Source organism: Corvus moneduloides, chromosome 3, assembly GCF_009650955.1.
Source record: "Corvus moneduloides isolate bCorMon1 chromosome 3, bCorMon1.pri, whole genome shotgun sequence".
NCBI classification, from domain to species: domain Eukaryota; kingdom Metazoa; phylum Chordata; class Aves; order Passeriformes; family Corvidae; genus Corvus; species Corvus moneduloides.
Window position 1 is genome coordinate 14,818,762 of NC_045478.1, and position 17,328 is coordinate 14,836,089.

Consider the following 17,328-nt stretch of genomic DNA (forward strand, 5'->3'; position numbering starts at 1 on the left):
TCTCCTTCAAAAATGGGATTGAAGAAATGGGCAATGGATGTGGGAGTTGAAGAGCTGGGCTGGTATTAGCAAAATACTCGTGCCTCATTCAATGTCGTTTGCATCCCCATGCCTTTGGTTGTGGAGCTGTAGATGCTACACCAAGTAGGACTAAAACATCAGAGAAAAGTAAACTACCATGAAAGCACAAAGAAATGTTTCTGCTTGTTTGGAGGCAAGGCAGGTTCCTCACGTGTCCCTTTCTCCAGGCCTTTTCCTTGACAGTTCGAAGCAAAGGAGCTCCATTATTCCATGCAGCTGAAGGTGGCCCTGTATCACACCCAGGGCTTTCTCCTTTGAGGAAAAGCTGCGTTTTAGTTTCTGACTGTGTCTAAAGTGAAGAAATTTCGTTCTTGACAGTCTTTCTCATTTTTTCAGAGATGAATAAATTATCAGGTCAGCTTGTTGGGACATTTTCCCTCCCATCTTCTCCCCTAGGCAATTTGATTTAATGTTTAGCTTTGTTGGAATTGCCCAACAGTAACTACACATTGGGAAAGCTGGCACATCCCTGAAGTCCAGCCTGAAAGGTAATTTGTGTCAGTGCTTCAGGAACAAGAGCTGAATGGGGGACTAATCCCCTGTATAGAGCAGAGCTCTCTTGGTGCCAGTCAGCAGGCTGGATCTGGCTAGGATAAGTCCGCTGCGCACATGATTTTGCTTAGGGAGGGGGGATAAAAGGATTTGATAAGAGTTTGTGCAGCCATCTACCACCTCCTTTGCCTGTGCAAGTCCAGGAACCAGCAGCAGACACTAGCACATCCATGTCCATCTCAGGGCAGGGAGTGGAGAGCTTGGATCCCCCTTCCATCACCAGGACAGTGAGAAATCAAAGCACTTTGAATGCTCATTTGTGAAAATCCAGACATGTCGTCTCTTTGTATCCACTTTTCTTCAAGGGAAAGCAATAATGCTTATGTCCACCTCTTCCTTAGCATTACATCCATGCACTTCAGAGCACTTGGCATTGATAGATACTTTTATAATCAATTAAATAAATGTACAGAGGTTCCTCTACATTTATTTCACAAATCTTTAAAAGCATTTAACCCTTTTCTCATTTGCTTAACTTTAAGATCAGAAACCATGTCAGTTGTTATCTCACAGATGTTTTAAAGAAGAGGCATTTATCATAGTGATTTATAATGTCATCCCTGACCTTAGATTACTTGGTAGCAATTAAACCATGTGTTTAAGTTCCTGAAGTATTAGGAAATATGTTAGAATGGAAGAATGCTTTTTCACCATGTCCTGTACAAAAATACTCTTAATTCATAAGGCACAACCTTATTGCAATTTCCTTGGTTTTCTTGCAGGTACCCATCATAAGTAACCACAGAAGAACAGTATATCAGTGAGAATAATACAATGGTTTTATTTCATTGCAATTATTCATGTTTTCAGTTTTGTTGAGACTTTTCTGTAGGACTCACTAACAAGAATTACCAGCTGGAAATTAAAGGGACAGAACATAGAGCCATAAATTTTCATGAACATGTAATATCTTTCTGTGCTGGATTTTTTCCAGTTAAATGACTCCAGTCTGTGCAGGTTGTGGAATAACAGAATGGCCATTTCATTCTGAGGCAAATGGGTAAATAGGGATATGGGAATAGATTGAAGCTCATTAAGGAGTTGACTTCATAGCTTCATAGTTGCCAGCCTCTGGATTGTCAATGGGCGACACTGTGCCAATACACATTTTCAGCACCATACAGAAAGTAACTAGTAATAGAAAAAATATTTTGGACATAAATTCAAAGGAGAAACATGTAAATACGTGTTAGTTTATAGATATACTCAATGGTAACTGTAATTATTAAATTATTCTTCTGTTACAAATATAGCAAACTTTTCTGAAAGTACTTAAAAATATTTTTCCTCAATCCTGCAAGACTTACTGTATTCATTCATATATATGTGTATCTGCAAACATACACACACACACATCCACCATCACTGCTCCCGCTCAATTTTTGTTAGCAAATGACTGGCAGTGCTAAAAGTACTAAAAGGACTTTCATCATATTGAATTTAAGTCACTCAAAGGAAATTGGAAAATGGAGCTTTGTAAGAAGACAGAATTTAAATAAAAACGTAAAAGGTCTCTCACCCCTTCCCTTCTTCTGTAGTGTCTCTGTACTGCTTTTCATTCTTCTGCTCTCTATTGCCCTTCTAAATCCTGTGCTATTCCCACCTCTCTCTTCGCTTTCATGCTAACTAGCAGTATGTCCTTTCATGTTCCCATCAAGCCTGGACAAGTGGCAAATGCTCTGTCTCTCATGCACACTGACTTTTCTCATTGTTCTCAGCTGAAAAAGTGCAACTGTGCTTGCTTTTCCAAGACGTTTGTTTCAGATGGGATTTTTCAGGGTGATGAATCAGACTCATTTTGTTCTCCAGTAACTGCACTGCAGCTTTGATGTTTCTGTTCTTCCCAGTAACACATCAATGACGATATCTTTTCTGCAATATAACACCATACCAGGCAGTCTGATGGAGGGATAAGTTCATGACATGACTACAACCAAGTGTTAATGCTAATTTGACAGAGGTAAAATCTGTCTCTGTCACTCCATCTGTAATAAACAGGAGATGATGTCACAGAGTTTCTATGCAAGGCCACAGCGAGGACTAAAGAACATGATGCTAAACTTATGTGTGGCACTAAACATCACAGAGCTACAGCACTACTTGAGCTTCATCTGATTCATCTTATGATAAAAAATGAGCATTCAGTAATTGAGTAAATGTTTGCAAATATTTTGCCACTGAATTTAAATTACAGATTTATTGCAATAATAAACATGAGAGTACTTCTTGATAGTTTGTTAATTGAGTTGTGTGGGTGGTTAGCCTTTTATTTTTGTTTAGATGATTCTGTATGTGAAATCACATGATTTAGTTATTTTGTCTGTAGTCAGAATACTGACCGTGATCATCAGCTATCCCAAGTGATTTTCCCTCCTTTTGAAATCATAGGACAATAACATCAGAGTCATTACGCAGAGTTTTGTTTGTTCAAATTGAATATGCATGAGAAGCTGTCTAGAGGAAGCCAGGCAAGGCAACACTTCTGTTAAAATGCTGAGAAATTTGTGAAGTTAGAAGTAATCTTTGAGTATTGTAACAGACCAAAATTTGGTACTGAGTTAGTTTAGGAAAATGCCACTCTACATTCCACCACCAATATTAAAACCTGGAAGGTAAATCTCCTTGCAGACTAAGAAAAAAAGTTTATGATTGGCTTGATCTAGTCTCATCAGCTGGAACACATTAACCACACTGTTCCCAGCCATTGTTGAAAGACCCTTGAATTTACATTTCCAGAATAGGAGATGACAGCACAGTTTATAATGCTGTCTCCATTTACGTGAGGGATCAGGAACCTGGACATGAAGGCATTTCAGGGTGGGAGAACAAGATGAGGAGCTGCGCAGAGCAGTGGTTGATCTGTAAAGGTCATGGGCTGCAGGAGCCAAGGCTGCAGGAGCTGCTGGAGTGTCTCTTGCATTTTGAAGAGCAGCCACCATTCTGCTCCCTTGGCTGTTTCTGATCCAGTGACAGAACACACGGCCCACTGCTGATTTTTATCTCATTTTCTACTGACACAACTGGCACAAGTTCTCTTTTGATCTGAGATCACAAGCAGATGTTGGGTAATGCAGCTTGATGATTTGAGGACAGGATTTGGTAATGCTAGGTTTACAGTTGAACTTGATGTTAAAGGTCTTTTCCAGACTGAATGATTCTATGATTTACAGGTAGGGGCCCAGCAGCCAGATCCAGGCACCCTCTGATCTAACAGGGAAGCCTGAAAGTTTATCCCATCATGCTTGTGTCACAGACTGTGGAACCATCCTTAATACCATGTGATTAAGGTACCTTTATTTATATCTGATAGATGTTTTTCTAACCAAGCAGCAAGGGAGAAACTCATTCTATGATTCTTTTGTGACAGAAGACTATTCAGCTGCATGGGGGTTTTTTTGTAAAACAAGACCATTCTCTTTGCTTTTCCTCAGTAAAATGCTCTGTACCTCACCATGTGATTACAAACTCAGGAAGCAGACAGCAGACAGCAGAAGTGAAGGTTGAGGTCATCATTAAGACACTGCACACTCTCAGATCCCTCTGGAGTCAGTGGAGATCTACCCAAAGCTGATGATGGAGCCCAGCAGGCAGCTGAAAGTTCCAGGAACCATGTTCAAGCAGACACAAAGGCTGGGATTCATTTGCCCAAACACAGATATCTATTATCAGTTCAGGTGCTGTGAAGCACCTCTCTTGGCCTCCTGAAGGCACTTCAGAAAGGTTTATGTGTTCCCTAGAGTGTATTTGCCATCCCTTGCAGGTGTCTCAGACAGCTCACCCTGTCTGGACCTGGTCCTGGACAACGTGCTTCACCTGGCTGTTCTTGAGCAGGGGGATTGAACTGGGGGATTTCCAAAGGTTTCTTCCAACGTAAATGATACTTCGGTCTCAGCTGGAAACAAATTCCAGTGCACAGGGCACCTGAAAGTTCTGCTCTGCCTAAATCCACTGACAGTTTGATTCACTTCAGGATGTTTAGGAGTTTAGTACCACATGAGATGCTCTTCATCTCTCTGGGATCAGCAGATACAGAACAGCACTTATGGGAAATATGCATCGTTCATGCCAGGCCAGGAGGGACACCCTCACCATCGCAGGTACACTGGGTACTAACATTTGAGTGACTGACTTCTCAGTAGTCACATCTTTTGAAATGTTATGTACCCAAGAGTCCAGGTGGCAAAATCCACCCATCCAGAATTAGTTCCCTCCACGGTAAAATAATTCCTTGCTATGATATTGTGCATCTACTTAGAGTGTGCTACACTTAGCACTTTATGCTTTTGTCTGTTACATTAACAACTCCTCAGCTACCTGGAACTTCCTAGCTATGCTGGTATTTGATCAAGCCATCTCTAAACCTTTACTTGGGCAGACTAAAAAAAAAACCAAAACCAATTTTTCATTATTTAAGGCGGATCTTTCAGACTGCAGCCTTTCATTCCTGCAGCCTTTACCGTGACAGGTTTTTGAGTCATTAAATACTAAAGTGTTGGAAGATCCCCTGACTGCCAGAGGACGTGGCTTACTATGATGGTGTGTGTCTTTTGTCACCTGATCAGAGGAGGCAGATAAGCAAGCAATTGAATGCTGATGATCTTTCACTGGAGTAAGCATTGTTTCCCATTAATTTGTAGCAATGGTCCAGTCTGAACAGGAGTGAAAGCAGTGGAACCAAATTAATGATGAAAAAGCTGTTTTCACTTCAGTCTCTGTTTATAAATGAAGCAATACCTAGAGACATGCATCCCAAATGTCCATCACCCTCCCTCACTGACTGTTCAGCAGGAATAAATCTCATTTTCTTGTACGAAACATTTTCTCACACAGCAATAGCGCAGCACAGGGAAATGCCCCATACATTCCCTGAGACGAGAAGATGCAGCACTAGGTTGTAGATAAGGGTCCTTGGGTAAAACCTCACTGTAAGGCACATTTCCAGTCCTACAGCCCACTGCCAAGATCCTTGCCTTCCCCCTGCAGCTGGAAGTGGTTTGTTCTCATCAGAGGACCATTGTACAGAAGATCCTTTGTGGTTTTTTGCATCCTGTGTCTTGGATTGATGTAGCAGTGAATTAGGTTGAAATCTGGGATTGTAGATTACTTTGTTGCACTCCACTTCTAATTGCAGGCTGCCCAAGAATCAGCAGTGTTGGACTGCACCGTAATGTTTTTGCCTTGCTGCTCAAAATTAAATTTTTCAGTCTACAAAATGTACTAGTTTGGATGAGAAAGCTCAGCCCAGAAGACAGTGTACCAGCAAATTATCTCCCTCTCCCCCATGTCTATGTCATCACTATTATCTCATTTACCCTAGAACAGTAAGAAATGTAGCGGAATCCAGTTATCTCATTTTATTTCCCTTGGTGGATGTGACAGAACATCTTGTGACCTATCAAGCGGCTCAAAGCAATGTGGGGATTTCAGCAAACAGCCTATTTACTTACAAGAGGTTGCAGCTTCTTTAGTCACATTGAACAGCGCTTTTTATTTTTTCCCTCTAAAAATCCCGAAGCTAAAGAGCCACAAGCTTTTCAGGGTGGCACAGGTTATCCTATGACAGCTTAGCCAGAAAAGCCAAATGTCACTGTCACATGCACTGACACGTGCGAGTCTCAGTCATGGACCTGAATGTTGTCATGCTGGGGCTATCTACAACCCTGTGATTAAAAATGTATTCCACTCCAAAAAAAACTTTGGCATCCCTAAGGTTTAGCTGAGGGAAAAATGTTGAGTCTCCTAGGCTTCCCTACTTACCTCTTATGATATCTCTTGTACTTTGAGCCTCAGGGAATTCTGGGCAATAGTGTTTTCTGTATGGGGAGTGGGAAAAGACAGATCTCTTTTGGTGGAATATCAGACACAACCATCCTTTGCCACCCACCTACTCACTGCCAACCAATTCTTAGAGGGCAGTCAGATGAGTGGGGGGAAGTAGAGAGGATTGGATGCCTCTCCTGACCACTCTCAGGGGGCTGAGCCAAGCTCTGCTCTGAGCCAAGCCTTCATGCACCCTCCCCTGTCAGCCCCCAGATGCTCACTGAAGATCTTTATAGCTTCTTTACATCTTTTCCAACTCAGAAACATTCTGCAGTCACTCTGTGCAGACGAGTTGAATCAGATATGGGAGAGCTCACTTTAATGCATCTTCGAGTTGCTCAGGTCTCATGTGAACAGCTGTGACAGTAAGAGCCCCAACATGAGGAGGGCAATAACAGCTCCAGTGTGCAAGGATGAAGTCCAGCTGGCAGCTGAGGTTCACTCCTTCAGCCAAGGCAGTACAAATGTGCCCTATGTGAGTCACAGCAGGGATGATGTTGTACGGCAGCAATTAGTTTCTTTCTAAGGCAAACGGGTCCAAACGGTAAAGGCTTCTGCGAATGGAATTTACTGTTCCAATGCAAATAAGGAACTGGCAAACAATAACCACCACTCCAGCCTGAAAGCCCAGCCAGCAATTGGTTGACATTTGGGCTGCAGAGAGTTTGCAGATTCCCCACGAGTTGGAGAGGAGCTGTGTTTTGCAGCAACAATTGATTTATTACTGTGACAACGAGTAGAAATAGACCTGCTGGCAGACAAGAGTGTGATTTGTTCCTATGTAAACAAGCAAGGGGTCTCCAGCTGGCCAGTGGCCATTCCCAAGCAAAAGCCCAGGGGAGGATGCAGGTTTTATCTCCTCTCTGTATGAGTTTTGCCTGCTAAACAGTGATGGAATTAGGGCGTTTTTTGGTTTTTTTATTGTACAAAAACAGACTTGTAAATAGTAATGTTTCTACAAAGTGAGTAAGTAAGGAGGATGTAAGGTCAGACTGTCTCCTAGATATTTCACTTCTCAAGCAGTAGGATGACACTTTATCTGTTATTCATGAGCAGAAAATCTTTCCCATTTGTATTGCAGCAGCCCCTGTAAGGACCAATCAAGGTCCCATTGTGCTGATGCCTGATTGGTGGCCGTGAGCAGAAATTGCTGGTGCCTGCTTGGATGCAGTTCAGAAACATCCATTTTTTTGCCATGTAAGGTTTAACATGAGCACATTCTGATCAGCAAAGCACGTAAGTGCACGTTTAAAGCAATCTCTTTCCAGCCAAATGCTCCAGTGTTTCAATCCTCTCAAAGAGAGGGGAATTTAAACATGTGCAAAAATACTCAGCTAGGGCTGAGCATTCAGACAGGGCTGCTGTGTATGGACCTGGCATCTTCTGAGTGTTCCATGTATTAGAGACAGTCTTCTTCTGATGCAGGGGTTGGGGGTGAGGGGACAACATGTCCAAATGAAGTTTTGCAGCAGTTTATTTTCTCTCCTGGGCATGTTCTAAGCCTGCCCCACTGAACTGACACCCTTCAGAGAGCTGCACTAGTGAGACCACACGAGTCATTTGACAAATGCATCAGGGGTGTGAGCATCAAAAGAGATGAATCATTTCCATTTTATGAAACAAAGCATTGAAGGGTAGCAGACTGAAATTAAGGTATGAAAAACGAAGGTGAATGAAAACAAAACACGCCAGTGAGAAGAGCTGTCCAATTATGGAGTAACCTTGACGGAACAAGGGAAGAAACCAAAATGGCATGTAGCATTTCGTAGTGATTAATCTGGTATAGACTAAATAAGAAGGGTTAATTCTTTACTGGCTGACAATGAACAAGCTGAGACTTCAGGGATATGAGTAGTTAAAATCAGTGTAAGACAATGCATGCATATTTTATGTGAATATGGAGAAGAATATTTGTGGTGTATCATTTTTGCTGTAAAAGTAATAATAAGAAAAAATCAACAGAGACCAATAGCTAGTTACAACTACTTCATATTCTGGATATTGTGTAAAATAGACATTATTTACTATGCTAGTAAGCCTGGAAAACATTGACTTTGTAAAGCTGGTAACAATAATGCAGTGGAAACATTGTCTGGGATCAGTGGAGTGCATCTTACTGACAAAAAATTCCCTGTAATGCTCTTATAGTAATTGAAGCTGCAGTTTGTCTCTTGCACAGTAAAACAGACTGAGCCTGGCAGAAGGTTTACGAAAACTTCCCTTTGCAGTACCAAGCAATTTGCTGCCTTTGTCCAGTGACTGCTTACCTGGGTCTCCATGGCTTTGTGAGCCCTAACACAGAACCTGTGAGCTCTAGCACAGACTCTAATGAATATAGATAATTTCCATTTTTAAGGCATTTCACTGTTGTGGAGTGTACAGGTTACTTCTTTATAGAATAGGGAATCACAGCATGTCATACTGAAAACCCAAAGCATGCCAGCGTGCCTCATTATCAATGAAATCCGTAAATAAGAAAATAAGGGGATTTTTGTTGACATATACAGCATAGCATTCAGTCTTTCTTTCCATTTTGATATTTTATTTTTAAAGAAACTTCTCTACTTAGACTCCTCTAAAGATTTCCCTTCCTTTCTGCTTCTATTATATATCTTTAACTGACCAGGATGATTTAGCAGTACTTGACTGTCAGCATGTTTTAAAGATATTCAAGGTTACCTTTACATGGGAAGACAAAAAGCAACTTTAAGACCCTGGCAGCTTTCTCACCTACATATGAAAGCAACAAGAAAAGAATCAATTAAATGGCTCAGCTTCTTCTGGAGCTCTCAGACCTTTCCGTCATTTCCATTTTCCTCTCAGCAATTTACATAAGCCTGCCTTGTACATTAGCCTGGCTCACTTGGCTTCATCATTCCCTATAAAATTCCTAAGGCAGGCAAAGCTCCCACTGAATTCAAGCCTAATACGGTTCACTGCAGGACGAGAAACCAATTTTGGTTTTAGTGAGATATCTACAGCTGAAGCAAATGTATTTAAGACACATTGTCCTGAGTTGACTTTCACAGTGGTGTTATGTTCCTGCAATGCCCAGTGAAGTTTGGTTTACACCAGGCAGTGCAGAACTTATTACCCACATCATTAAGGACTCTCCATCTCAAAGGAAAAGTGTTTTGTGAAAGTTGGTGTGGAAGGAAATGTTGATATTCCCAAATGGACAGTCTAGGTAAAACAGTTGAATGGGGAGCGGGCCAGTTCCTCAGAAACCTGGGTGGGTAGCAAGTGCATTCTCCTGTGCATGTGTCCAGTAATTGTTCTACCTGTGTGAGTAAGGAATTGAGAGATTTTTTGGTGAACATAGGACCGAAGGCTGTGTTGACAGGGAGGAGGTAGGAAGTAGTTCTGACTAGAATAATTCACAGGGGACACTGTTCTATTTGTTTGAGCATATCTGACAATGCAAATGTGGCTGGAAGAGGTTTTGGGGTTTTTTCACAGAATCACAAAATATTCCGAGTTGGAAGGGACCCACAAGGATCATCAAGTCCAGCTGTTAAGTGAAAAGCCCATATGGGGATCAAACCCACAACCTTGGCATTATTAGCACCCTGCTCTAACCAGCTGAGCTAATCTCAGTGGGTTTGTGTCTTTTAGTATAGTTAATTGTTAATTTCTATTCCTTAACCCCTACTTTAATGCTCTGTTTCAACAAATACCTGTTTGTGACTCTTTTATCCAGTCTCAGGTGAGCATTTTGGGTAGTTGCTTGAAAAATCCATATATAGAGAACACTTGAGACTGAAACAGTCCTGGTTTCTCCTCTTCAGCATTTTTATCAGGTACATTCAAATAGTACATTAGGCAAAAAGAAATCTGCCTAAAGGGTTACTGAAGCAGCATCACTGTCAGCTTCACCTGCAAAAAGGGATGAGTGCCCTTAACACAGCGAGGGACAGATGGGCCGTGACGCCTGGTCCTCAGCTCTCCTCTGCCTTCACGTGTTCACATTCTGCTCGACTCATACACAGACCAGAGAGAACATGTCAATTAACCTTGTGTGGCAGTGCCACACCTGCAGGGTTGAGCAGCTCTCCTACATGCACGTCAGCAGAAAATAGTGGTGTTCTACTATCTCCCATCATTTTGTTGGGGTTCTTTAAAAGCCCCTTCAAATCATATATACGTGTCAGTCCAGCAATAAAACCCTAGCTGCTGATGGCTGTTTCTACCTGAACCTAAGCCTGTCTCCAAAGTGAAGGTGGCTGTGACATGCCAGCCAGAGCGTGGCGTGGGCTGACATGTTAAATACCTATCACTTCCCTAAGACGAATGCTGTGTGTCACTAAATATTCCAGCTGTCTCCCACACTTCTAGAAGCAATTTCCACTCTATTGAGTTCTACTGTTTATGCTGTCCAGGAAGCTAGAAACAGGCTTCATTTTACCTACAGTTCAGCAATAGCCACCAATCTACCATTGGGTGTGTTATTAAATTAAAGCTATTGAATCAGATTCTGCTGGCAGCTATTTGATGTTAAACCTGGATTAATCCTGAATTTACAGCTGTGATTGATTTTAGTTAGGAACTAAAAGTTTTTTGCTTCAAGTTGTAACTCTGAGTATTACAGGCTGTTTTAAATATTCAAAGTTTTCTAGAAGCAGCCAGGGCTGGCTGCAAGGGCAGTTGTCCCACAGGATAACTTCTCCAGAGGACAGTTTGATCTGCTCACTGTGCTCTGAAATTGCTTGCATGGTGAACTGAGGAACTTCTGTATGAGAAGGTATATCAGCTAAAATTATAGTATCTCTCTCTATTCTCCATAACTCTGGTCAATAGGCTTTCCATAGAAGAGTACCACATTTTCTTCCCAGACTCCCAATTTCTAATGCAAATAGTGACCCCTTTCCTTCATACACCTATGAGTCCAAAGAAGAGTCCTTGTGCAGCAAGGGTAAGGAGAGACCCAAGTGGTTTGTTCAGCTTTTCTGCACTTGGATGTATTCTGGCTATCCTAGTCCTGGTTCCCAGGTGAAGGGTGTTAAATAGCAGGGACAGGGTTCCCCTGAGGGACAGTTGTGCTACAGTTTCCCATATGCGTCTGGAGATGGTCTCACTGGGAATGCCTTGCTTTCATCGATTTAATTGCATAGGCTCAGCCAAAGTGTGCACAAAGTGCTTGGGAAGAGCTGGATGTGGGGAAGGCACTGCTGGGTTGAGTTGTGCAGCCTGTGCCCACCTCACCCACAGCACAGAAATGAAACCTGCAACAGGCATGGTGCAGTTTCCCCTTTGGAAAGACTTGAGAGTTTGTCCTAACTTTGGACTTGAGAAAGTCCTATGTCAAAGAGTGGGGACACTAGAGCCTGTGGATTGTGTTGCTTACTGTCTGAGAAGGGGCTGCTCTAACCCTCCCCTTCCACCCCCAAGACTTCCAGATTTTTAAATCTTCCTCTTTTTTTAGACTAACTTGTAATAAAGGAAAATCAGCTCTGCTGGGTTGTGTAGAATATTAAAACAATAGAAAACAAACAACCCCTAAATCACTCCAGTCTTTAAGGAGCAGAGCCTTCCATCCAGCCCTGATTTCAAAGCCAGTGGTTTATGGTAGTTTCCTGATCTGCAGGAGGTGTCTCCCCAGGGACCCAGGAAGCCTCTTGCTTTGCACCATCAGGATTATATGTGTTCAAGACCCCCTGCTCCTCTACAGCCCCACCCACCATGTGCTGCCAGCCTGCCCTGTCCTTCCACCACTGCCCATGTCTCCCCCTGCTCCTACAGGGTTTCCACACCATGAGAAAGGCAAATAGGCAGGAATCCATCCTGCCCACCCACAGCCTTTTAAGAACATATAACTTACAGCAACAAATAAGGTCTCTAGTGCAGCAAGACACTCTGAGACCAGTCTGGGCTAGAGCAGCACCAAGGTTGTCTCAAAACTCTTTCCACACTGACAGAGCAAAGGCAGAGCTCAGTGCTCAAAGGCATAACTTATTGGAGAAATTAGCCCATAAACTTACTTCTGATAAAAGAGGCTTATTTTTTATTTAATGTCAGGTTAAATAAATCACAAAGCACGGCAGTGAGGATTTAGCACTTGCAGTACTAAACCATATTACTTAGCATTAACACAGTGCTTTCCTCATTCAGGAAAATGCTTTTGCTAACTTAATTCACTCTCAGCTACCCTCTGCATGTCACGAGCAAAGTCAGGAGCATTTAAGATTCCTGCTGATAGATAAGGCTGGACTCAGACAGGTTTGTTAGTTTCCTTCTTCTCCCACCCTCAGCATCTCAGCCAAGTCAATTTTTGATGGTTTGCAGCCCATACTTGTGATCTGAATGTCTTAAGCAGTGCAAGGGACAGGATCCTGTCCCTCAGATGAGAGCCGGCTATGGTCCTGGCCAGGCATCCAGGGAGAAGAGCTGAGGCTCTTGGCAAGCAAGGAGCAGGTCTCAGCAGATGAGGCAGAGCAAGAGAGCAGTTCTAAAGGGTAAGAGCGGGGATGTGGAGCGGAGGATGGGGGAGAAGGGATGCTTGGGCTGAGGAGGCACTTGGATTGGCTGTATGTCTTAGGCGGGAGAGAATTTGGGACAAATACTGGTGGAAGGATTCGGGTACAGAAACATTTAGAGATTGTTTGAATTATCTTACTTGATGGAAGTATGTAAGGCAGGACATGGTAACAGGTTGGGGAAAAAGACATTAGGTCTGGCATAGGGCTGAGGTGCTGGAATACAAAGTAGGTGTTTCTGGAGTTGAGCAATTTGACGTGTGAGGGGTAATGCTGGGAAAGGCCTTCAACCTAGGGAAGCAGGGGCTGATTTCCGTGCTAGGAGAGGTACAGGGTGGGTGGTGTTCTGAGGAGTAGCTGCCCTTCACTGCACACCTGCCCGGTCCCTACATGGCACCACTGCTCCCTGTCCCAGGAGGACAGAGCATTCCCCACCAGCAGACATATACCCCTCTGCCAGGGGACAGGGGCAAACAAGATGCCAGAAAAGAGCACAGAGCCCATCCCTCAGCTCTGTGCCCGTCCAGTCACTGCTCCTGTGGGGTGAATGCCACAGGCCCACTGCTTGCCCACATCCCAGGAAGAGTCCCAAAGACCTGCCGGGGGATCTTGGACATGAAGTGCCCAGGGATGGGTCATGTCTCATGTTGCTGCATTTCACCTGGGCAAGGGGCTGCTCAGCACAAAAGGGAACAAATAAGGACAGCTACTGTAGCCCTTTAAGCATTTGGGATCCTACTTCTAACGTAGGTAAATATATGTTATGTGTGCCAGTGCCCCCCTGTCCTTCAACTCCAGGTTTCAGTGGATTTCTCTGGTACAGACCAGACCTATTACACATACAGTTTTTACATCAGCTTTCGTAGATGGCACTTGCTTTTGGAAAGGATAGTGCGTACACACTGTTGTTGATTAATTAGCATATTAATTAATAAAGAAGACACTGATTAGTGCCTACTACTTCTGTAAACTACCATTTACAAAGTCATGCAGTTATTGTAGGGGAAGGATGAGTTATTTTAAAAAATAACATAATAATATGTTTATTCAGCTAGGTATTTTTACCAGAAATCAATTGGAGATTTTACTATTTTTACTGAAACTTTCTGTGCACTTATTTTCAAAGAGTTAAAGCTTCTTATATAGAAGTACTCAATTTAACTTCCCTATAAACTTCCCTTGATTTAGTAGTGAATTAAAGATACCATGATTTAACTTACAGTTTTAAAAAGCTACTTAATTATAAATCCTTCCTGAAAGATCCTTGCATATATAAACCATGCTGTAATTAATAGCTAGAACAAATATTTTTAAATTTGCTCCTTAAAATACATTGATTCTGTTCTGCATCTCTGCCCAAAATATAGCTCCATGTCCCATTGAAAATGATACTTTTTCTGGAAAGAGGAACAGAAGCCTATCCAAAAAGTTGACCCCAAAGTACATTTTACAAAATGAAGCCATTTTTTCACTCTAATATTCTGCACACAGTATATGCTGATACTTTCAGTATCTCTAGGCTCAAATTGCTCATAACATTTTGCTGTAAGCCTGAATCTAACACAAGTGAGAGGCTGCTTTAATTTTTTAAGGAGCAGTTCCCCTAGCTGCAAAGGCATTGAAGAGAGCCTGGAAGACACAATCTGTGTGATGCTGCTCTTTATTGTCACAGGTACAAATTTCTGATGTGTCAATGCTGCACATTCGGGTCATTGAACATTTACGGATCAGGAAGGACTTTTCAGTCTCTGAAATGGTTACAAGTGGTTTTTGTCAGAACACACTCGATATAAGCAGTCTGATCTCAGTGGAGTCCTACTGTTTTATTTTGGGTTAAAGTCTTACCAGCTGTTGATGGAGAAGCCATGGGTTAATTTATATTCATGTTGGAAAAGCAAAGCAGTGCTCCCTCCCAACTCTGACAGATCTGCGAGTCCCTTCCGTAGTTGATTGTCAGGTTGTCCTGATCTGTAGCTTAGCACTGACAACAGCTCACAGTTTATTTGCAGCTTTGAAGCCTGGTCCTATAGTGTTTCTCTTCTGACAGGAGATGAATAAAGGTGTCACTGTGGGAGACTTTTATCCGGCTGCTATAAAAAGGACCGTCTTTGCCTTCCCTTGAAAAATCCTCTAGTTCATTTCTGGAGCCTGTGGCTTTCCCCTCAGCAGAGTTTAGCTCCATCAGCTCCAATTCATGTTTGGCAGCTGTTTCTAAAACTCTCTGTTTGTTGTAATACCTTACAAAGTTGTTAATGATGGGATGGATGGGGAGGGCAATCGCTATCACTCCACAAAGAAAACTGATGGCAGCATTCAGTTTTCCTAGTGTTGTTTTAGGGTAAATGTCTCCATATCCAACTGTGGTCATGGTAATGATTGCCCACCAAAATGACTGAGGGATGCTTTTAAATAAAGTTTCAGGGTGACTTTGCTCCATGGTATAACCTAGGGCAGAAAAGACAAAGATTCCAACAGCTAAGTACATGAGGAGCAGCCCAAGCTCCTTAAAGCTGCGTTTCAGGGCATAGGTTAGGGTCTGGAGCCCTGAGGAATGCCGTGCAAGCTTGAAAATCCTTGCGATCCTCATGATGCGCAGTGCCTGGACTGCCTGCTGGACATTGCTCAGCTCCATCAGCTTGGCTCCCAGGTGGGTCAAGGTCAGGCTGACATAGAAAGGAAGTATTGCTAGCACATCGACAATGTTCATGAAAGAAAGGGCAAAGTGGAGCTTGTTGGGAGAGGAGATCAGCCTCAGCACATACTCCATGGTAAACCAGCCTATGCAGGCGGTCTCGATGCTGTCCAGGGTCGGGTGCTCCATACGATTCCCCTCTGCATCTACGACCTGCAAGTCCGGGATGGTCCCCACGCACATCACAACAGAGGAGATCAAAATAAACAGAAAGGACAGTACAGCAATCACTCTAGCTGGATAGGACGATTCTGGCTTCTCCAGAAATTTCCAGATGCATTTTTGGCACCTTTTCCAGCGACTTTCTGAGGCATCTACTCCCAAGTCATCCAGAATGAGTTGCACCCTTCGGGCTATTTCTTCCAGTTCCTCCTTTTTTTCACTTAGGTGAGCCTTGCAGCAGTCATCCAAAAATTTCAGATCCACTTTCCAAAATTCCATTTCATTCTTGAAACATATGGGGCATATTCCTTTCTTCATGTGAATTTCCCCAAAGTAGTACACGTCAATAATGCATTTGAAAGCATCTGGATCTCTGTCAAAGTAAAACTCTCTCTTTCCAGGATCATAGTCATCACAGAGGGAGAATATGCTATCGTACCCCCCTGATAAACAATTGACCAGCTCTGCCAGCCGTGTTTCTGGGTACTGATTCAGGTTATCTCCGTAGAACACCTGCCTTACTCCACCAACATTGACTACAATCTCCATTTCTTCACTTTTTTCTGATCCATCAGTGTCCACATCTGGAAACCTAGAGTCACCTGCCATTTTAATTGTATTGGACTTTGTTTGATTTTTTTAGCCCGTTGTTTGGTTTCACAGCTTTGTGGTTTTAATCTCTCATGAAAGCAAATCAGCACTGAGCCATCCCTGTTACAAATGTCACCAAACTGACCCGGAGTCGTGGTGGGAAAGGTTACTGATAGAAACCTGTGGTCAGGAAAGCCTGGTGAGGAATGCAACAAGCTGCAGGGAAAAGACAAATCATCGGGCTGCTGTGCCTGCAAGCAGGATGTTAGAAAGCTCCAGCAGACTGGAAAGAGAAGAAACCATTTAAAAAAACTCACCACTCTGTTCAGTGCTCGAGAGTCTTTTCAGGTCCCATTCTCTCTCTAAAAGTGATATCTATTCACAGCCTGGAAGTCACGGCAGAGAAATAAATCCTGAGCTCTGATTAACGCAACGTGCAGAGAGTGACAGTTCTCAGAGATACAGTCGGCGGAGTGAGCCCACGGGAACTGCCGCGGCTTCTCCCTTCGATTCCACAGATTTCCCTAGAAAGCTGCTTTTGAATTTTGTTTCTCTTTCTGTTTTCTGTTTATTGTCTTCCAGAGTTCATCTGCTGACTCTCGCACATAGTCAGTCGGTGCAAACACGCAGAGGAGAAACTTGTGCTTGTTTTCCCTTTGCTGTTTCCCAGCACAATAGGGAGCCTAGGCTGCCAGGAGTCCTTTCCAAACTCTACCCTCTCCTGGTGAAACACAGCAAAGCACCAGCTGCACAGAAAGAACATCCAGCTATTTATACCCCTGCCCCGTGGTACAATGATGTGTTTCTATACTGCCAGGAACGTTAAGGAGTTTGTAAAACATTTGTTTTATCACATGCAAAGCATAATCATGTATAAAGTCATTCAGAGCTGCAGAAAGACACAAAAAGGTTTTCTCCAGGCAGAAACCAGAAGAAGCAATATTGTATTTTGGGAAT

At 42.9% G+C, this 17,328-nt stretch overlaps 1 protein-coding gene across 1 annotated transcript; it reads right to left on the reverse strand.

Annotated features, from left to right (window-relative positions):
- Positions 1-8,424: 8,424 nt before the first annotated feature.
- On the reverse strand, positions 8,425-17,111 carry KCNF1 (potassium voltage-gated channel modifier subfamily F member 1). The gene is made up of 2 exons (XM_032104470.1): positions 16,689-17,111; positions 8,425-16,587 (listed from the first exon to the last, which is right to left on the reverse strand). The coding sequence occupies exon 2, from the start codon at positions 16,387-16,389 to the stop codon at positions 14,926-14,928; it is 1,464 nt and encodes a 487-aa protein (XP_031960361.1). The 5' UTR covers positions 16,390-16,587; positions 16,689-17,111; the 3' UTR covers positions 8,425-14,925.
- Between the last annotated feature and the right edge of the window lie 217 nt (positions 17,112-17,328).

What these genes read in the sequence shown, in the direction of transcription:
- KCNF1 (XM_032104470.1), bottom strand. Translation starts at nt 16,389, where the DNA reads ATGGCAGGTGACTCTAGGTTTCCAGATGTGGACACTGATGGATCAGAA.